At 47.3% G+C, this 22,511-nt stretch overlaps 1 protein-coding gene across 1 annotated transcript; it reads right to left on the reverse strand.

Moving 5' to 3' along the window:
* Window positions 1-14,996: 14,996 nt before the first annotated feature.
* Window positions 14,997-22,285, reverse strand: BPIFA1 (BPI fold containing family A member 1). Its single transcript, XM_036418913.2, has 9 exons — window positions 22,222-22,285; window positions 20,545-20,690; window positions 20,217-20,376; window positions 18,641-18,748; window positions 18,186-18,335; window positions 17,240-17,324; window positions 16,574-16,637; window positions 16,100-16,174; window positions 14,997-15,158 (listed from the first exon to the last, which is right to left on the reverse strand). Exons 2-8 carry the CDS (start codon window positions 20,672-20,674, stop codon window positions 16,134-16,136), a joined length of 738 nt encoding a protein of 245 aa, XP_036274806.1. The 5' UTR covers window positions 20,675-20,690; window positions 22,222-22,285; the 3' UTR covers window positions 14,997-15,158; window positions 16,100-16,133.
* Between the last annotated feature and the right edge of the window lie 226 nt (window positions 22,286-22,511).

The raw sequence follows: 22,511 nt of genomic DNA on the forward strand, positions 1-22,511 counted from the left end.
GGGAAAGACCATCTCTTTTCTACAGATCGCCACCTGGAGGCCAGGTGGGAGAGAATAGAGATACTATCGCCCTCATTTTCCAGAGAAAAAAGGTTCTTGCAGAAGGGGAGTGACCTGCTCAAGGTCCCACGGCCATAAAACGTGGAGCCGGGCTCTGGACCCAGCTCTGGCTGACTCTGGAGCACGATCAGCTCCTGTGTCCAGCCCATCCCGTCACCTCCAGCTGGGATGAGGGGCTTCTTCAGGGAAGTCTGTGGTCCTGAAGAACACCAGAGACGGTTTCTGAGGACATGGCAGTTGGACAGGTGGAAATCGGGAGGTCTTGGGGACTGTCACTCACTCAAAAGACAAGAAGGAAGACACCTTGAGGCACTCGCTAGAGTGGCCCCAAGCCCACAATCTAAAAAGGCTCTCTGTTGGCACCAAAGGTGCAACCAGGATGGCACAAACACTTCGCCTCTCGTTGCCTGGTACTGGCTGTTGGAGAAGTCCTCAAGGTCCATCTTAGCGGGGGAGAGTGTGATGATTGATTAGCAATGCCTGCCATGAGCAGTGTAGCTGCTACATCCTCGCTGCAACCACCTGTCTCTTTGCCGAAGATTTTGCATTTCCTTGCAAAATGTCAAAGAGAAAACAAAGTGGGGAGGAAATATCTAGACAACATGGAGTTTGTGAATGCCTTCGGACAAGTCTTCGTATCTCTGGGCCTCAGTTTCCCCAACGGTTATGGTAGATAAGGATGTTGGGCTCCTTGATGCTGTGGGTGAGGTTGGTTTGGATAACCTTGGCTTATAGCAGAGGGACCTCGGTAAATATGCAGTGAGGAATGGCTTGTTTCCAGGGACCAATCTATTAATTGGAAGGCTCATACCCATTGGCGCAGGGTCTGTGTAGGTTCTGTGCCATGGAGCCCAGGGGTGTAGGAAAAATGAAATATTAGGCTGCTCATTGCAGCATTATTATAATGGCCCTGAAGTGGGACCAGCTTACATGTCCAGCAATAGGGAATTCAGTAAATAAAAGGTGGGCCACCAGGCAGCTGTCCCAAAACAATATAGAGAACGTATTGAAGGCTCTTAGCAAGGGGAAAAAAGAAATGGTTTCTACTATTTTTTATTAAAAAAAAAAAAATTTTTTTTTTAATCTAGAAAAAATCCTGGAAGGAAATGCCCCCAAATGGTAACAATGTTTATTTCTCGGTGGTGTCATCACAGGTGACTCTTACCATCTTCTTTGTATTTTCAAAATTAAACAAATGTTTACACTGAATGCATTTTCTGATCGGGAAACAACACCATGAAGCAGCTTGGAAACGAGTAAATAAAAGTTGAGGAGAGGACAAAGGAGCGGAGGCAGCCTCGTCCCTTTCCCAGAGCCCACCCGCGGACTCAGGATTCCAGGGAAACACTGCGATGACAGGGCTGATGACATGCTGACAGCTGCAACAAAAGCCCAGTCTCACGGGGCCCGGAACCACCGGAACCACCGGGAAAGAAAGACAGAAATCAGAACTGGGAACACATGGGCATAATCCCTCTTTTGTGGGATAGGAATACATAAGCTTTAACGCAAACAAACCTGGGTAAGCCAGAATCCTAGGTTGGGTCAGGGTCAAGGTTAATAAAGGAAGGGACAATCGCAAGGGCTGGATTCCATCAACTGGAGCAGCGTGTGATGAGGTGGAGGTCGGAAAGGGAACCCCAGACAGAGTGATGGGTGCCCCTCCATTCTCTGAGTCATTGAGGACTGCGGGATGGACAGAGGCATCAGCCACAGGTCAGCTGGTCAGCCAGCTCATTGTAATCCACAGTATGTGGGCCTAGTTCTGGGGGCCTTGGACATAGCAGCAAACAAACAAACCATCCCATGCCTTCCTGGGACTCACATTCTCCTGGGGAGACAGTGAGCCAGAAACAGACAAAGAAATATAAAAACGCAGAGGTCAACTGTCTCAGTCGTGGGGTCAGAGAAAAAAAATAAAGAACACGGCCCTGGCTGGTGTTACTCAGTGGTTAGAGTGTTGGCCTGAGCACCAAGGAGTAGCAGGTTCGATTTCGGTCAAGGACAAGTACTGGGTTGCAGATTCAATCTCTGACACCTTTCAGAGTACATGGGGGAGGCAAGCAATCAATGTGTATCTCTTTCACATCGATGTCTCTCTCTCCTCTCTCCCCCTTCCTCCCTCCCACTTTCTCTGAAAACCAATGGAAAAAAATATCCCTGGGTGAGGATCAAAACAAAACAAAACAAAACAAAACAAAACAAGAAAAAGTGCGTTTGTTTGGAAGGCTGGAGCTCTATCATCAGAGCATCATGGGGGTTGAAGTGCTTTAGCTTCAACTGGATGCCCTCCCCCACCGTCCAACACACACACACACACACACACACACACACACACACGCCCTGTGTAAATCTCTCCTTGTTTGACTTTCACATTTCACATATATTTGACTTTGGAAACAAATTTGGGGAGTAAATTATGTATGAAGGGAGGGGCTGCCTAAAGAATAGAATGGAAACAGCTCTACCGTTTCCTTTATTTTATTTATTTAATTTTTAAAAATTGAATTTAGAGGGGGCGGGGAAGAGAGGGAGAGAGATGGAAACATCAATGATGAGAGAGAATCATTGATGGGCTGCCTCCTGCCTACCGCACACCAGGGATTGAGCCCGAAACCCCGGGCATATGCTCTGACTGCGGATTGAACCACATGACCTCTTGGTTCATGCATCCACACTGAACCATTGAGCCACACCGACCGGGCAGCGCTTCCATTTCTGAGTGCTCACTACCTGCCAGGCTGAGAGTCTACTAGCTCACGACTAGCCCACAAGGTCACTGCTATCACCTTCACTGTGCAAGTGAGGAGACAGAGGTGAGACCAGGTGACCTGCTTATGGTCACACAGCCACTGGGACAAGAGGCCACGTGTTGAACTCCAGTGCTCTTAACCTGGAGCCACTGTCTCCCAAACACCTGTTGTCTCTGTATCATGTCCCCTGCCGGCCACACAGCTTCTGCAATATCTACTCACTCAGCACACGTTTGGGTAAGTGGAATCACGTTTGAGAAATTAAATGCACTTGATTTTCTATTGCTAACAGAAAATTGTATAACCCTACCAACGTGAAAAAAAGAACATCTCTTCCCATAAAATAGGTGCCAACATGACTCTGGTGCCAATAATGACGTCGGTGATTCAGCTTAATGAGCACTTCCATGCCCTTTGCTTGCATTAGCCCAGTGGTCGGCAAACTCATTAGTCAACAGTCAAGTATTGTGGCCGGCAAGACCCAGTGGAGTCAGAGCTTCAGATGGCTAGCAACATCCTGTCGAGGCAGGACTCCAGGCCAGGGAAGGAACGAGCAACCAGACCCACAGCAAAGTATGTAGCATAACTGTTAGTCATAAAATAGTTCTGTTGCAAGGCTCAACCCCCAGGGAGGCACGTCCTGTTACCAGTAGCCGCAAGGCAGGACAAACAGACCAAACCGGGTGAAACAGAGACTGCTTAAGCTGAAAATAAACCCCCACCCCAGGTGTTGTATAAACTTTAAATGTTACTGTACTTGTGGAATTTTTCTATAACTTATAACTGACATTTCTTTGTTAAAACTTTTAGCCAATCCTAATCTGCCAGGCATCCCTAAGACGGGGATAAAAGCAGCATGCTTAGAGTGGGTCGGGGCTCTCATTGCTCGCTGCTGTGTCAGTTGAGACGGGAGCCCGGACTCGAGTTCGTGATAAAGGCCTCCTAAATTCCAATTTGGCTGACTGGTGGCCATCATTCGCGGGTCGCCCATAACAGTATCAACAGTACAGCGATTGAAATTTCTTCTGGGAGCTGAAAACCGACTTCTGCGCATGGGCCGCGAAGTTTCAGTCGCACTGTAGGTGCACGCCCGCACGTGGTATTTTGTGGAAGAGCCACACTCGAGGGGCCGAAGAGCCTATCACCCCACACGGATGCCCCGAGGTGGGCACTGTTTTATCCTCACTTCATAGGCGAGGTTTGAACGAACCCCCTTTCAAGAGCGGAAATATTTTTTCTGGAGTCCCGGGGAGAACAAGCCGAAATGCTCTGGCCGTGCTGCCTGCTGGAGGTGTCCAGGCCCAGGAGCCGGCGGTGGGAGAGGTGAAGGGCTGAGGACGCTGAGGTCAGTCACCTTCTCCCACCGACAGTGCGGAAGGCGGCCCTGCCTCTGGGAACTGCACGGGGAAACGCCTCCGAGTGCTTTCTCGGAGTGCGAGCCCAACGGCACATCACACCGCTTACCTTGTGGGCGGCGGGCGTCCGAAACCTGAAACGAGTGTGTTCTCCGACCTCTCTGCACCTTTTCTGGGCTGGCCGCAACCTCCCTGGACTGCAACGTCTTGCTCTTTGCTTATATGGACTCTCCGGTGGCCGGAGGGGAGGTCAGGAGCCCAGTGGGCACCTCCCTCCCAGTTACCCACATGGAATTAGGTTCCTGAGCTAACATTTACTCACTTACTCACCGGTTCTCTGGAAGGGGAGAAAGAGGTCATTCGTGTGCAAACCAGGAATCCCAGCGTGGCAGGAACTGTCCAAAGCCTTCCTCCACGTTGGAGAGGGACACTCAGGACACCCCTCTGCCCCCGGCAGCCCGCCCCCGCTCTGCCTCTCTGTACTTTCAGTCTGCTGCTCCCGAGAGGAGGTCATTCTAGGGTCCCTGTGCACAGAGGGCCCAGCTTCTGCCTGCTTCCACTCGTTCCTCCGTTCCCTCCCTCACCTCCTGAGTGTCCCCACGGTGCAGCCTCGGGCCTCCCTCATCGTCGCCCCCGCTGCCTGGCCTCCTCTCAGGCCTCCGCAGGCATTGACCGGGGCAGCTGCGGCAGTCTCCTCTCTGGCCTCCCTGGTCAGCCTGGCACCTCACATTTCCTCTCCACCCCGTAGCCAGAGCCGTGTTCCCTCCCCTTAATCCTTTCTTAAGAAAATTTCAAACAGAACAAAGTTAGTTTTGCAAACACTCTCTGTCCACCAGCTAAGTTCTGCCCATTCAACCTACTGGCTGGATACATTTCAACCCAAGTTGCAGATGTCCACACCCTTCCCACTAAGTACTTCAGCTCGAGTGTCATTCCCTAGAGCCATGGTCTGCAAACCACGGTTTGTGAGCCACATGCGGCTCTTTGGCCCTGGAGTGTGGCTCTTCCACAAAATGCCACGGCCTGGGTGAGTCTATTGTGAAGAAATGGCGTTAGAAGAAGTTTAAGTTTAAAAAACTTGGCTCTCAAAAGAAATTTCAATCGCACTGTTGATATTTGGCTCTGTTGACAAATGAATTTGCCGACCACTGCCCTAGAGTTCAACATTTGTCTGCAGGTGGAGGCTAAGGTGCATCTTTCTCTGGCCGTCCAGTGTCTGAGTTCATCCAACACCAGCCTCCTCCTCCATGATGCCCAAGTTTTACCCAATGAGATCAAAGTCGTGTGCCAGTGGGGAAGTGGATGCCATGTCTGTCCTGGCCCTCATGGTCTGTCTCAAACAGTTGATGAAGACATTGCTGGGGACTGGAGAGCTCTGGGGGTTACAGAGGAACTGGCTACTTACAACAGACAGGCCCAGATTGGTGGGTGCCTTTGGCCTCTGCCCCGATTAGCTCAGCCCTCAAGGAGCCAGGCAGAGACAGAAAGAAGCAGAAAAACATTGAGCTCAGTGGGAATATCACTTTTGATAGGATCGTCAGCATTACCCAACAGCTGCGGAGTTGATCTGTAGCCAGAGAACTCTCTGGAACCATTGAAGTGATCCTGGGGACTGTCCAGCCTGTGGCTGCAATGGGAAATGTTTGAATTAATATTCAATGAAAAGCACAGATATTACTAGTAAGTATCCATTTGATAAATGCACATATCTGTGTAAACCAAACCCCTAATAAGATACAGAAATTCATCATCACTCTGAAAAGCTCCCTCATGCCCCCTTTTGGTCAATTCCCCCCTGAGTCCCCATCATGGGAATGGGATCTGATTTTTTATTTTATTTTTCTTTATTTTTTTTACCACTAAACATTAGTTTTTTCTGTTCTTGATCTTCATGTAAATGGAACATACAACATATAATCTACTGCGTTTGGCTTCTTTCACTCACTCAGCCTAATGTTTTCATATTCATCCACATGATTGTAGCTATTGGTAGGTCTTCCCTTTATTTTATTTTTATTTTTTTATAGGGTTGGGGGCGTTGAGGCCCGGTTAGCTAAATTTCTTTTTCTTTCTTTCTTTTTAAAAAAAATATATTTTATTTTTTTACAGAGAGGAAGAGAAAGGGATAGAGAGTTAGAAACATCGATGAGAGAGAATCATCGATCAACTGCCTCTTGCACACCCCCTACTGGGGATATGCCCGCAACCAAGGCACATGCTCTTGACTGGAATCGAATCCGGGACCTTTCAGACCGTAGGCCAACGCTCTATCCATTGAGCCAAACTGGTTTCGGCAGTAGGTCTTCCCTTTAAAAATAAAAATAAAAATTATATCAGAGAGAGGGAGGGAGAGAGAGAGAGATAGAAATATTGATGAGAGAGGAACATTGATAGGCTGCCTCCTGCAGGCCTCCTCCTGAGGGCCCAGTCCGCAACCCAGCATGTGCCCTGATTGGGAATTGAACCATGACCTTCTGGTTCATAGGTGGATACTCAACCAGAGTCACCCTTTTTATGGGCACACAGTATTCCATTGTATGAGTCAGTTACAAGGTGTTTTATTTTTCTTCCTGTTGTTGGACAGCTGAGGTATTTCCAGTTTGGGATTATTATGATACAGTTTCTATTGAACATTTTAAGACAAATCTTTCTTGTGAATAAATGTTTCCATTTTTCTTGGATGGAATTGCTGGGTCACAGGGGAGGGGTATGATTATTTTATAAGAAAGTTCCAGAACTTTTCTCAGAGTAATTGTACTATTTGACACTTCTGCCTGTAGTGTATGAGAGTTTCTGGCTGCTCTACTCCTGCACCAGCGTGTGGTGTGGTCAGTCTTTTTAATTTTAGCTCCTCTGCTGGGAGTATCAGTGCTATCTTTATGTGAAACATGTCCCTGACTCCCTCCTGATGGCTCAGGAGCAAGTCCATCTCTCAGCCTGAGCTCTGAGCTCCCCAAGGTCCAGCCCTTCTCAGTCCAGCCTTGCCTACTCCATCTCCCTTGACCTGAGTCTCCCCCCCGTCCTGCATGAAACAGGTTAGGTTAATTTTTCTCTGCTTTTACAGGGGCTGGCTTTTCAGCCTGGAATGTGCTCCTGTCCTTGCTCATCTGATTGACATCCCAATTACCCTTTTAGGCTTAGCTAAGGTGTCACCTCCTCCAGGAAGCCTTCCTGGACATCCCACTCAGAGGAAGTCATTCCCTCCTTCATGCCATGAGGGTACTTTCCAGCTACTTCTCCTGCAGCTCCAATCACCCTGCTCTGTACTGTCTCACCGTTTCGGCTGTGAACTCTGTGAGGGGAGACACCCATCTGACTCACCCTGTGTCCTCAGCACCCAGCCCAGGGTCTGCACGGGAGCTCGGGCTTCAGTTAACAGACTCGACGGCAGCAGCAGTGGCCACTGGAATGGCCTCTGACATTTGTTACGTGCTCACGGGTGTTGCACCTTGTTCCTCCACCCCTCATCGATGTGCCTTGAAGCTGTTTTACACACCAGCATATACAGTTTTAGCGTTTCCTTTCCCAGGCTGTATCATACCACGACGTTTCCCCTTGTCTCCAGAAATGAGCCTCCCACATGAGTTTACGCTCCCCGATCAGGACCCTGGTGGTACCTCCCACTATTTCTGCTGCAGTCCTATCATCTGTTACGAAAGGGAGGGTAAGAACACTCCACAGAGTGTCTTACCGTAAAGCACGGGGGCTGGCCTTTTCCCCTTGGATGCGTGTGGACTGTCCCCCAAGGGGTGAGAGGCTCCTGCCAGTTGAAGGCAATTCTCTAGAGAAGAGGGAGGCTGCGGTCAACATCGACAGCTCCTGGGGTGAGTGCCCAGTGAAGGGGCGCTGGGTGGGGCAATGCCAGCGTCCACAGTCCACCCCTTGCACTGCTGAAATCAACTTGCTTTTCGTAAAAAGTTCACTCTGTCCAGGTGCAGCTGCTCCATGATTCTGGCTGGTCATTGTTACAGACTGGAGTGTGTCCCCACAGATGGATATGTTGAAGCCCTAACTCCCAGTACCCCAGAATGTGATTAAATTAGACAGCTGATTAAAATCAAATGGGGCTGTTAGAGTGGGTCCTAATCCAATCCAATAGCTTCTTACAAGAAGAGCTGATGAGGGTACCCAGAGAGATGTCAGGGTCACAGAGGTGCTGAGGGATGACCAGGTGAAGAGGCAGCAAGAGGGCAGCCACCCACAAGCCAAGCAGAGAGGAAACCAATCCTACCGACATCTTGACCTGGGACTTCCAGCCTCCAGAACCATGAGAAAATAGATTTCTGTAGCTTAAGCCACCCAGTCTATAGAATTTGGTTATGGCAGCCCTGATGTAGTCATAATTCATGGGAAACTTATCGTGCTGCCTAGAGTTCCTGCTGTTGGAGATAACCAGGCCTTAACTGAGACCCATAATCTCCCTCCTCTACTCTGCACTCTGATTGCCCTACTTCGAAGCACTTCTGCTAGTCCCAGTGGCTGACTGGTCTCCTGAATGGATGGCACTGTGCTGGTCCCTGTTGGTGACAGGTCATACATTCAGTGGCAGTTACTATAATAGATCAGCCTTGGTGTCCCCAATCATTAAATCTTGCTTCTTCCAGTCCCATGACTAAACCATTAATCCATTTGCCTCAGCCTAGAAGACTATAACGAGGTGTCCATTTCTTTCTTTTCTCGAAGTGGATGACCAGGTGTGCAGCCTGAAGCTTTGCTCGCTGGGAGGATTTCCTCTCGTTCCTGCCTTTCTGAGAGGGTCTCTAGTGAAACAGCATCCATTTTCAGTTTACACCAACACACCGAGCAGACCCATTCACAAGCCAAGCTCAGGGTTTCCCCTTCTCCATCAACTGGTCACGATGGACGTCTTATTGGTGTGAACTGAGTTAGAAGTGTCCCTGCAACAGTAGGAGGCAACATACGTGACATAGGAGGTCCACGTCACCCGTTCGTGCAGTTTACTTATGCCCACTGGATCTTTTTGAGTCCAAATTAGCTGTACCGCCTCTACCGGATGATGCACTGCTGCTGGTCCTGCTTGACTCGGTGGATACCAGTGCCGAGGGCATGATGGGAAGTTCTGGCGGCATGGCCTCTTCAGTGAGGCCTATGGCCAGGTGCCCCATCGCTACGAGAGCCCAGGAACATGTCAGGGGCTGTTTTTCTAAGAGTGTGCAGTTCTCTGCTGAAGATGGCATCGCCTTGTTCCGGAACTGTAGCTGTCTTCACTGTGTCTCGCTTATTGGGCTTCCTCAGAAACAGCACATGGCGTCTTCATCACGAAGTCTGAATGGTCACATGACTCAAGCGGTGATGCTGCTGGAGCTGCTGCACGGCACAGCCCTTTGTTGTTCTGCTCAGTAGACACTCCTCTCTGGTCGGGGAGAGGATGGAGGATAGGGAGAGAATTATAAATGCAAATGCTTGTAGAATAAGGTTGCCAGGAAAAAAAAATACAGGAAGTCCATTTAAATTTGAATTTTAGATAAAAGATGAAGTCTTTTTTTAGTTTAAGTATGTGACATGCAATATTTGGGACATACTTACATTAAAAATTACTTGTTGTTTATCTGAAATTCAAACTTTATTAAATATCTTATATTTATATTTGTAAATCTGGCAACCCTACTTTTAATAGCCAAGCTTTTAATAGCATAAAACAGTTTGATATCTTAGGGTGGGGGAAATGGTGAATGCATTTATAATCAGTACCCAGTTGGAGAATAATCACCACTTAAGGTAATTTAAAGTAGAAATGAAGAACAATGTGCCAGATTTGGCTCGATGCTGGTGAACTTTCTACCCCTGGCAAAGAGCTTGGGCTCTAAAGTTTGACTTCCGGGATTTAAATCCTGGATCCACCACTCACATGACATATGACCTTAAGCCTTAGCATCCTCATGTTTTTTAAGATTAAATAAAATCCTGTATTTAGAGGATTTAGCCATTAAAAGGGCCCGTCATTAATGCTAAATAAATATTAATCTTCAAGATGACTATTGGGTTGCCATGCAGCAGCTCCCTCTAGTGGTCATAGGACATATGTGTGAGCACAGGTGCAAGGCTAGGTAGGATCCTGGCCGTCTTAGCTAAGGGTATGCAGTAGCCAGGCTAGTCAGGCATTGGATAATGGGGCCCCAAGTTCCCTAGATTCCAGTCATTCACATATTACCTCCCCAACCACTGTTACCTTTATTTACTAATTTTCCTTTATTCCCTTTTAAACCGTGTCACTATTTTTAAAGAAATCCTATCTAATAAAGAGGGAACATGCTAATTGACCCTCACACAATTGCAAAGATGGTGGCACACATTGCCAATAAGGAGGGACTATGCTAATTGATTTCCTTGCCCTCAAAGATGGCAGCACCCACAGCCAATAAGGAAGGAATATGCTAATTGACCGTTATACCCTCAAAGATGGTGGTGCCCAAAGCCATAAAAGGGAAGTGCCCAGTCCCTCAACCCCCCAGATGCCCAGTCGATGCCTGAGGTGCAGGCAAGCCTCAGATGGAGGCTGCCCAGATGTCCAGGGCTGCCAAAGGCTTAGGTAACTAGGGCCAGCCGAGGCTTGCGCTTCTGGCAGTGGCAGCAGCAGAGGTGTGATGGGGCATCGCCTTCCCCTGATCACTGGGTCGCCTCCAACCCCTGAGGGCTCCTGGACTGTGAGAGGGGGCAGACCAGGCTGAGGGACCCCCTCCTCCCCCCGCCTCCAGTGCATGAATTTTCATGCACAGGGCCTCTAGTCCATTATAATAGGAAATGTTACAATTTTCAGTTAAAAGCCCATAATCAACTTTCAGAAATAGAAGCTAACCACCAGTAGATACAAGTGAAATACAAAAGTTTGTTTTCCTGCATAATGTGGTGAGAAGAATTGGAAGGTTTCTCCCCCCCCACCCCCCCCCCCCATGATGAAATAAGGCTCAAATAATTTGCTCCCAAATTTACTCAGGAAATAGTTGGCATGAATAATAATAATAACAGATATGTTTCTGTTTAAAATCTATATTTATTGATTTTAGAGAGAAAGGGAGAGGGAGAGAGAGATAGAAAGTCCATGATGAGAGAGAATTATTGATCAGCTGCCTCCTGCTCATCCCCAACTAGGGATTGAGACCACAACCTGGGCATGTGTCCTGACCCGGAATTGAACTGTGAACTCTTGGTTCATAGGTTAACATTCAACCTCCGAGCCACATTGGCCAGGCCAGATATGTTTCTTGAATCCAGACTTCCTGTCAGGCTTGGTGATAGGCACATATTTTGCATGGATTAGCTGATTTAATTTCCATAAATCCTCTCTGAGATTTTTTTCCAGATGAGGAGACTGGGGTTCAGAATGTCTGGCCAGTGGGATGTGAAGGAAGTGATGCATGCATGCTAGTTTTCAGCCTGGCCCTTAATATCATCTTACCATCTGCCAGCTCTCACTGTGCCCTCATGGTGACTATGGAGCTCATGAATTTCAAATGAGATAGCTCCAAAATGGAGCATGGAGTGAGAATGTGAGTGAAGAATCAAATTTTATTGTGTTTCTGCAGCACAGACTTGTTCTGTTCTGACTAGTACTATAGAAGCTTAGATTCTTTTCTTTTCTTTTTTTAAGTGTAAAAATTCTGAGACATTACTATTGAGGATAATTAGTAGAAAAAGGAAATGAGGAGTTGGAAATAGGAAAGAGAATGAAAGCAGGTGGCAGAGAAACTGTTGAGAATTTATGATGAAAACTTGGGAAAGAGGAAGGAGTCTGAGAGACAGTAGATCCAGGTCCTTGTGAAGGACTGGGAGGGACAAAAGAGATGAAACAAGTCAAGATGTTGTCTTTTGAAATTAATGATCAAGCAGAGATGTGAAGCACGTTGCAAGGGCAAGAACTCAAGCACATTTTCTCCTCCTCACTGGCTGACATTTAAGACAGATATGGCCCTAGCTGGTTTGGCTCAGTGGATAGAGTGTCGGCCTGTGGACTGAAGGGTGCAGGGTTTGATTCCAGTCAAGGGCACTTGCCGGGGTTGTGGGTTCGTGTAGGAGATAGCCTATCAATGATTCTCTCTCATCATTAATGTTTCTATCTCTCCCTCTCCCTTCCTCTCTGAAATCAATTAAAAAATATATATATATACACACACACACACACAAACAGATATTGCTCTAAATGGCTGGTCATGGTGAATGACCGCCTTCCTTCTTTCTTTCAGAGCACTCTGCTGCTAGGTAGGTCCCTGTACTTGATGGGGGCAGTGCCTGCCCCCTCGTGGTCCAGAGGGTTCATGATTATGGTGAGAACCACAGTCTTCACTTGCCCTGGTGGATCAATTTCATACAACTCACTGAAAACCTTTGATATTTGCTCTGCATATTCTTTGGAGTCCTTAGTGGCCTCTATAGACTATGAGAGGAAATGGTACTGAACAAGGCAGGCTCACAGAGTCCAAGATTATATATCAATTGAATAAATACCCCCCCTCCCCCAGGTTGCTGAAGTCTCTGGTTAATTTCAAGAATTCTGAAAAAGTTGGTTCTGACCATTTTTTGTTGTTGTTGCTGATTTTCTAATTGCTTTTATGTAGGAGATAATTTTTAGAGGTATTTAAAAAATATATATTTTTAAATTGATTTCAGAGAGGAAGGGAGAGGGAGAGAGAGATAGAAACATCAATAATAAGAGAGAATCATGGATCAACTGCCCATATTGGAGATCAAGCCTACAACCTGGGCATGTGCCCGGACCGGGAATCAAACCTCGACCTCCTGACTCAAATGTTGATGCTCAACCACTGAGCCACACTAGCAAGCAAAAGACCTTTAGTCTGCCATTTTCACTGACATCCTTCTAGGTAGATTTGTGTGTGTGTGTGTGTGTGTGTGTGTGTTAGTGTGTGTGTATTAAAATGTTGTCACTCTTTAAAAGTCATGTGTTTTCATTAACCTGCCACCTCTCAGACTGTTTTGTATCTAGGGGAGACTTATACTAGTTAGTTACAAATTGAAATTGTCAGGGGAGGGGAAAGACCCATCGGTGAGCTATAGGAAGAAGTCCAGGGAACAGTGGGAAAATGGTCCAAAATGGGCAGGGGAAGTGTGTCTAGGCAGGAATGCAATTTGGTGCTATGGTCATGGGGCAGCAAGACCAATTCTCATGATCCTACACTTATCCACACTGACTTTTGGACCTTTGGCCAAGGAGGACCCTCAGTCTTGACCTATGCCTGCCCCAAAGGAACATGAAGGTAGTTAATGCTTGGATTCTCCCTGAGCCCAATCAGGCCCTGATGGCTGTCTCTCATTCAGGAAGGTCCTCTGTACTTCAGGTCACTAAGTAGACATCCACTGTGTATGCAGTGTGTATGGAATTTACTCATCCTGAGCCCAAAGATCTCAGCGAGTGTGAAAGATGCCTCATCCTTTAAGTCCTCACCAGGAGACACATGCTGGTTTCCTACAATTGCAGTCCTGAACTCCGAACACTGGAACTGTCCTCTTATGGTGTCACGTTGGTTGGTGGCAATAGTAGGTGCAGACAGTGGTGGGTCTGGACATGGTGACAAATATTTGACAGGGACTGAGAAACACTACCCTGAATCTATGCTGTCTCCCAAAGAGCAAGGGGCAAGATTTTCTGTGAAGTCTGGGATGTTTCAGTTCTTGATTTGCCTTTTTGTCACTCTCTGACCTTGTGCAAGTCATTCTTATAAACTGCAAGGCTCAGTACTCTCATGTGTGGAGTGAAAGTGTTGAGCAAGTCCAATAAGGATCTCAAACTATGATAGCATAATTTATTTTTTATTTAAAGAGACAAACTTTCCCATCCTGTGTAGCCCTGTTCTTCATTCATGCATTCAGTTTTTCATAAATCTTATCTACATTAACAGTCTCAGTATCCTTAAAACCTTCCTCTTCTTAGTTCCTTTAAGTCTTATTCCTCCAAAACTATGGCACTCACCTGCGGCCTCAATCATCTTTTCATATGCAATTCCAATGCCCCTTTTCTATCCCTACCTTCAAGCCTTTCAGCAATGAACACTTTGGACCAGTTTGTCTTTCTTCCTATACTTCTTTTTTTAATTCTAACCTGAGGATATGTTTTTATTGAATTGAGAAAGGAGAGAGAGAGAGAGAGAGAGAGAGAGAGAGAGAGAGAGAGAGAGAGAGAGAGAGAGAGGGAGAGAGAGAGAGAGAAATCCTGATAGGGTATCAAACTGCAACCTTTTGGTGTATGCAACAATTCTCCAACCAATAAGCCATCTGGCCGGGTCCTATATTTCTCTCCCCCCCCCCCTTTTTTTTTCTTAAACCTTAACTTCCTCTTGCTGTGAGAACAGAAAAGAAACCAGTATGACTAGATGCAAGTAGCAAAGAGGAGTGATAGATGAACTGTGTATCTGTCAGTTTCCTGGACTCTCTCTTGGGGTCGCCAAAATACTTTTGAGCAGCGTGGCCACAGCTAAAGTCATAATCTTCTTGCTGGAATCAACTCACCCTCCCACATTTCCAGTTACCTTTGGGCTCCCCAACTTGAGACATGGACAGGAGCCCCTGTCCTCATCTACACCTATCCAAACCCACCTCCTGAACATTTCTCAAATCTGCCATTTTTACTTCTTGTGTGGTAATGTTGCCTGGAGGGTTACATCTACCCCTAACCTCCTGTCCTCCTATTATAAGGGCCCCAGAGTAGCCACTCTGAAATTCACATTCGTCTGATCATCTCTTGGTCCTGCTGAAGATCATAAAGATCTCCAAGGTAAGGTCCCAACTCAGTTCTATGGCTCCAAACACCCAGGCCTAGAGCCCTCCAGTGATGGTGAGGAATGACAAGGCACTCTTTGCAGACAAAGAGCAATTTTATTTGGTGAGGAATATGCAATGTAGTGGGAAAGTGGGGGGGGGAAGCAGTTTCCTTGGAGAAAAGGCTGTTCTGGTCCCCAAACCATGTCCAGGACATAGATAGCCTTCTGTGAGTCCTCAGAAGCATCAGGAAATGGTTCTGTTGGGAGAAGGCCCCGATCAGAATGGTGTCACTGACTCTCATTGATATTGGTCATCGCCAAACCCTCAGAGAAAGGTGGGGAGGTTGAGACGCTGGGGCTAGGGGTCTTGTTTCAGACACAAAGGGAGCCCAGGACTGGGATGATAAGGCTTTTTTATGTATGTGTTTGAGTGAATGTGTGTTTGTGTATCCATGGACACTTGTGTGTGGAAAGTTTGCATATGTATGCACATGTATGAGTGTGCTGGTGTGAAAGTGTGTGTCTTTGTCTGAGTGATCATGTGTTTGGTTATGAGTGTGCATCCATGATCATGCATGTTTTTGTTTGCAACTATGTCTCTCTATCTCTGTCAGCATTTATGTGGACTTTTCTGTGCAAATCTGTGCTTGTCAGTTGCTGGGGGCTAATTCCAGCAGGTCATAAATGCAAGCAATTCATCAAAAGGTTGGTGGCTTGAGGCTTCAGCAGGGCTGAAGATACATATTATTGCCTGCTGCCAGACAGCTGAGGGCTTTTCCCCAAACCTGAAAATCTACATGTTATTACCTGTGCTGGCCAAACAGCTTAACAGTTCCCCCAACCTGATATTTTACTGCTTACCAAACTTTACCTTTGATATGTGTGTTTGCTTTACTATAGGGAAAAATGTGGGAATAAAAAGCTTTGGGCCGGGAGATTTGGAGAACTCAGCACTAAAGCTAAGCTTCCCTGGCTCCCCCAAAATGCATTACAAATTTATATTTCATGTCTAGTATCTTTATTAATTTACTCACAACCCCTTATCAAGATTCCTGAACCCTTCTAGATGCAAAATAACACCCTGGCAGTCAATGTGAGTTGTTTGTCTCTCTCTTTGGATGTTACTGTCATAGCCCATGATGTCCCCAAGAGCAGAGCAGTAGCCCCCAAATCCTGGGGAGTTGGGAGCAGCACTCACAGCTCAGCAGAGGCCAGGTCCTTTTCTGGAAGGCTTAGACCTTGACGACAAATGTCAGCCCATGGATCAGTTTATCTGGAAAATGAGAAAATAACCACTGAAGACCTGAGTGATCATCTCAGTGAGAAGGAGTCTGGGATATTTAGCATTCCTCCCAAGGCCTAAAGTCAGGGAAAGGGAACTCTGGAAGTATGAGCAAGCTCAGGCTGGACTTGGCGGGACAATACCTCCTTCCACCAACCAGCTCACTTGTTCTCAGTGTCAAAGCTGATTGGGGGGATGAACGGGGAGGAGGAGAGACAAGGCTTATATAATACCTCAACATTATCTGCATAATTCAAGGCAAAAAGAAACCATTTTTGGAGAAGTTGAGGTTGGAGGGATCTATTTGTCCCATGGTATGTGGAGACAGAGCTCCTTGGGGGCAGGCACTGCTCCTGCAGCAGGGGAGAGGGCTCGGAAGCAGGTACTTACCGGCAGTGTCATGCACCAGGGTCAGGTCCAAGTTGCTGAGAACTGAATTGAGCAGAGGGCACACCTGATCCAGGGTGAGAGAGGGGAGTTAGACAAAGTGGTACCTGGAGGGGGACTCTGGGAGCAACATCGTTTTAGGATGGATTCTCTGGGGGGTAGATTGTCTATTATTTCTCTGTGTCTGAGACAGTTTGTTTCCAAGCATTCCCACAGATTTTGCTTGCACCTCCAATGGGCAGAAGGAGAAATCGAAGGCCTGTGTGTGAAGTGTCCAACCACACAGTGAGCCAGGGTTCATTCTGACATGACGTCTGTTTCTAACAAGGTGTACTGGTCTGAGAGGGCTGCACAGCTGGCTAGAGGAGGTGCCCAAAGCCAGACTGGAAGAGTGCTGTCTGCAGCCATAATGGAGGTGAACTGGGAGCTTCTATGGGCAGGCCAATCCATTTCAGCTATAGCATGGACACGCTCAGGGTCTCTCCCAGAGCATGAACCAATTAATGCATTTGGAGGGTGGAAAGGAGAAACATGGGTCAATGAACACATAGACACAAATGGAATTTACTTATCAAACTGAAGGGCTCAGAAAAGCTCACCCCCGAGGCCTCTTTCAGCTTGAGAAGCCCTAGGATCCCAGGACTAGGAGCCCCCACTTTACCCACTTACCTGGTGCTGCACCAGATCAGGAAGGACCTTAGTCAAGACCCCGGTGAGGTTGTCCAGAAGGTTTTGAATGGGGAGGGAGCCAACTCTGAAAGAGAAAAGCCATGGGCAATGCAGGGGCCTGGGGTTGGTATGGAGAAGCTTTCTGAGGGGTCACTGGGCCCATCACAGTCTCAGCATTAAGCTCCTGAAACTGGGCCTCATCCATCCACACCCACATACAGGCAAACACCAAGGGGCTGCTCAAAGGGAGTGACACTCTGCACAGCAGTGCACACAGTGGTACATGCAGAATAAATATATAGTTCCATTACATAGCACATAATCAATGAGACTTTGTAGGGTCTATAAATGGATGAACAGTGCTTTGTGTGTAGTTGCCATGAAGATTTAATGAGATGATATATGTGAAGCACAATATATATGTGTTCAGTAAATGTTAGCCATGATGGGGACAACTCCTGCCATATTGTGCATGACTCAATCTGGTGACAAGTAACTGAAGGAAGTAACCCAGGTAGGCTTTGTAGCTATTTTACCCCTTACCAGGACTCACACTTATTATGTTAGTGGGCTATCAATCCACAACTGCAATGTAGCTAGATATAGAGTTTGGGAAAATACTGTCCAAGTTTATCCAGGAAGCCCTCCACCTCTCCTGATTCCTAAATGAAGTTTGACCTCAGATTTCGTGTTGCCTGATCCAGCATAAAATTGGTCAGCCCAGCTAAAGAAGGGACAAGTCACTATTTATCCATCCATTTACTCCCATCCATCCATCCATCCATCCATCCATTTTCCTTCCCTCCTATCAACCTTCTCATCCTTTCATTCTCCAACCCTTCCATCCTCCCCTAGTACATTCTCCCATTTTTCTATCTTTCCAACCATCTATCCATCATCCCATCCTATTGTCTCTGGGCAGGTGAAGCCACCCCTCTGGCCTTACCCATCAAGCAGGGAGAGTTCCAGGCTGCCTGGGGAGTGAGTGCAGTCTCCAAGAACCAAGTGAATCCTCCCCTGTTCATTTCTCACAGCTAATACTTCTGCAGTGATGTTGAGCTTCACAGCCAGCTTCAGCAGATTTCTGACAAGGGGCCTGCAGAGGAGATAGTGGACCCACCACGTCCAAGGAGGCAGAGGCTTTTCTCCTTGCCAGGAATGCCAGCCTCGCCCCTCTTTAGCTGTACTCATCTCATTCCCCAGTAGGGAAATCGAGGCTCAACCAAGTCAAGTAAGTTTCCCAAGTGACTCTGGGTCACTGACCTAACAGCAAACAAACTGAACTTGGGGGCATATGTCTGTTAGACTCCAATGCTCCCCCTCCCCGCTTTTTGGCTATCCATGGTCGTCAGGGTCTCCTTTGGTGAGCTACCTTCCCATCCCTACTTGGAGCCTACTCACATTTTCACATTGAGGACCAAACCCAGAGGGATAGTAACGTAGAGACGATGGCCATCAGGGCTCTGCACAAGGCCAAGTTCCAGCAGCTGGGGATTAATGACCTTCACACTGCACAGGAGGTGAAGGGAGAAACATCAGCCCCAAACCTAGACATCACCTTTAACCCAATCATACCCATCCCAGAGGTGGAGCTAACCATGAGGTGGGATGGGGGAGACAGGAGAGGGGTCTTGTGGCAAAACCACATGGGTTCTTAGTTACATCAGTCCTCCCCAATCTCTGCACTGGGCCAGATCCTGACACACCCAGGGCCCTCTCCTCAACTTGAGTCTGTGAGGTGTTCTAGAATAGAGAGTGAATTATATTTTCATTATGTCTGGATTGCATGTGCAATCTATATGCCAGTCCAGAGCCTTACAAAGAAAGGAGCCACCCCATATTGGTTGACTTTATGGAATGATGAGCAGGTGAGTAGATAAATATATGAATGGATGCAGGAAAGAATAAGTGGTTAGATGGAAGGAAGAATGGACAAATAGATAGGTGGGTGGGTAAGTGGATGAGTGGATGCTGTATGGGCAACTGGAGTAAGTTTTTAACAAACATTTATAGTTGGAATCACTCATGCTGCCATGACTTTCAATGGCGGCTAATTAACAGTGTTTGTTGTGGAGACTGAGAAGTAGGAAATCAGGGAGAATGGAAAGATGATGGGAGGAAGCCTCTTCTCTGAGCCAGCCACTGTGCCAGGTGGTTGCATCTTTTCCAGTTCTCCAACAGTCTTCCTTTGTGGATACCATAGTATTTATCAATAGATAGAGAAACTGAGTGGGACTGAGAAACCCAGGGGGACTGAGTGCCTGGTCCCAGGTCTCCCAGCAAGTACACGGTACATTTCGAAATCAAACACAAGGCTATCTGACTGTCTCTAAGTCAAGGTCAAGCACCTGGTGGGTAAGAATCTTGGAAATTGCTTTAATCCAGCCCTATCAAGGACCCAGGCTCTGCCAGCTCATTGCATGAAGCTTCCCACTATTCCTTCTTGCTTAGTGAGCGCTCAAATGTCTCATGGGAAACCCGTATGAAATCATTCCATGGACATCACATTGACAATGTCATTGGGGAGAGTGGTTACACTTCCTTGCTTACATCAAAGGCCACCTGTGTTCTAAGAGATTCCAAAGGTGAGAACAAATTTACCACCAGGTAGTGGGAAATGCCTTGACTTTAGAACTGAGTAAATTAGAGTTAGATCTCTCACTCTGCATCACTCTAGCTGTGTGAGCACAGGCACCTTTCTGTGTTTCAAATTTTCTCTCTGTGGAGTGGGGATTATTAAATCAACCTCAGAGGATTGTCATGAGGATTACGGATGACACTGGGGACTCAGGTTATGCTTCAGGACTGAGGGTAATTGCTAGTTCAGGAGGACTGGTCTTCCCTGCCAGACTATGAGAAGGGCCTCAGACCAAGTTCTGGCCTCATATTCAGTCCACCCATCTCTCTGCCTGGGGAAAACAGATCTCCAACAGAGGTTCTCTGATGGGAACCAGGGCCCTACTTTAGGGCTACTCACTCAAGGATGTTGTCCAGAAGAGGGATCATGGAAGTCAGTCTCCCAAGCAGGCCACCAACCAGGTTGCCAGAATTGTCTCCTTCAGCCTTCAGGATGTCATAAAGTGGAAGGTTTGTGAGAGTTTCCAACAGATCCCCAGAGAGGAGGGCATTGTTGAGAGCTGGAAATGGTTAGAGGGGTCCTTAGGGGTCAGATCTGACTATTGCAGATCCTCAGTCACTCTTCCCCATTCATCCCTGCCCTCCATGGTTGGACACACACACACACACACACACACACACACACACACACACACACCTGAAGGAGATTGTCACAGACTCTCACTTACCATTTCTCAGGCTTCCAGCAAGATCCTTGGGACCTGAGGGCAGGTCCTGACCCAAGGGCAGGGCTTCCAACAGGGCTGTAGTCTGGGTCAGCAGCCCACAGAAGACAATGAGGCCCCCAATTTGAAGCATCTTCTCTCCTTAGTTTCTGTGGATAGAAGGACAGGGCCACTGTGGCATGGATATCAGAGAGAAATTTATCCATTACCCACCCCTGGCCCTCAGAACGCTAGGAAGAAAATAGCAAGAGCTGACACTATTCAGAATTTCCTGTGCCAGGCTTCAGGCTGAGCTCTCCACACTCAGTAACTTTTTCCTCTTCACCACACCCTAAGATGTGGCTCTAATCACCTGCATTGCTCAGGTGAGGAAATGGGAGTCTAGTGAGTTTAGGTGACTTCTCCCAAGGTACATGTGAGGACAGGATTTGAAGTTAGATCTGTCTGACCAGGAGAATTCTGTTAAATTAAGTGTCCATCAGATTTACTCTCTAATTGGCTTGCTTGCAATGGCTTGAATTATTGTCACTAGTTCCTACTCTTTGGACAAAGCAAATGAAAAATTAAACAAGCCAAGTAGCTGAGGAACTGAACTGCTTTGCCATCATCCTCCTTAAATCTTTTGGTTGGGGTCTGCGACGGTTTGTGGAAGCCCTTGTGAGTCACAAAGATCAGAGAGTATATGGTCATAGCCACCATCTCATCCAGACCAGTGCTGGGGAAATCCTGGGCCAGTCAAAATCTTCATTTCACAAGCAGAATCAGGGGACCAGAAGGAGGATAGTGATAGCCTCAAGTTGGCACAGCAAATTGCTGAAAGAGCTGGGGTTAGAAGTATGTCTCTGAACCTGCCTCCTCCTCCTCCTCCTCCTCCTTCTTCTCTGTCTCTCTCTCTCTCTCTCTCTCTCTCTCTCTCTCTCTCTCTCTCTCTCTCTCAACCTAACCTGGATGGACTTCTGGGGAACCCTGACATCTGGCTGCCTCGTGCACCAGCCTCCTCCCAGATATCACCAACCCTCTCAGAGGCCCCTCTGGCAGCTGACAGAGGTGTCTAAAGCTGGAGCTGGTACCTATACTTTGGAAATGCCTGGCTACTTGGAACAAAATTTCATCAACTGGCCTATATGGCCAAAGCACCATCATTGCTGTGACCAACTGAAATTAAAAAAGCTTTGTGGTCCAAAGAGCCCATTGGGGCCTCACTGGGGATTGGGCCTTCTGAATGTCTTTTGGGAAACAGACCTCTTAGGAGTTTACTAGTCCCAGAAAAAAAATGTATCATTATGCATAAAATTGGGTGGATTTTAGGAGGCTTGTGGATGATGGTCTGAATCCACAATAGCAACCATAGTTGAAACTTGAACCGTAGAGATTTTGACTTGGGATCTGAAGAGCAAGCCCACAGGAGATTTCAGCAGTGCACACCTACAGTCACATGCTTCCCAACACCATCGAATTAATTCCCTTTTCTACATTCAAAAGCTTCCATATTGACATTACTGGTTTGGTTGGGAAGCAGAATGAATGGCCATCCTCGTGAAAATGGCAGTCCTATTTCCTTTAAGAAGACACCCAATGAGTGATCCTTAGTGCAGCCAGCCAGTGCCCACCCCACAGCAAGGAGCCTGGCACCCCTGCCCCTCAGGGCTGCAGAGCAGGAGCAGAGCGGGCAGGTCTCACCTGGGCTTCTCAGAGGTTCTGGCGGCTGTCCTGGTCTCCGCTTCCCTCTGCTGGTTGCTCCTGCCAGGGAGGCAGCCCCTTTTTATAGCATGGCAATAAGGAAACATGCAATTGGATGATGGGTTTATAGAGAATGCAGAATTATGAAATCTAGTGGTGTCTTCCAGGGCTCTCCAAAGTAAATAATTGCCAATCATATTAATAAGCCATTTGATTAACAAGTTAAACAGATCAAAACCTGAGATGGGGATGTTACTCAAGACTTCATGGTTTCCTGAGCGGGGCTGAGG

Source organism: Pipistrellus kuhlii, unplaced genomic scaffold (genome assembly GCF_014108245.1).
Source record: "Pipistrellus kuhlii isolate mPipKuh1 unplaced genomic scaffold, mPipKuh1.p scaffold_m20_p_6, whole genome shotgun sequence".
Classification (NCBI taxonomy): Eukaryota; Metazoa; Chordata; class Mammalia; order Chiroptera; family Vespertilionidae; genus Pipistrellus; species Pipistrellus kuhlii.

Bases quoted from the DNA above. Each gene is read 5' to 3' on its own strand.
- BPIFA1 (XM_036418913.2), bottom strand. From the start codon at position 20,674: ATGCTTCAAATTGGGGGCCTCATTGTCTTCTGTGGGCTGCTGACCCAG. The intron at 20,377-20,544 runs GTAAGTGAGAGT...AACCATTTCCAG, and splicing joins TGCTGGAAGCCTGAGAAATG to CTCTCAACAATGCCCTCCTC. The intron at 17,325-18,185 runs GTAAGGCCAGAG...TTTCTCTTTCAG, and splicing joins GAACTCTCCCTGCTTGATGG to AGTTGGCTCCCTCCCCATTC.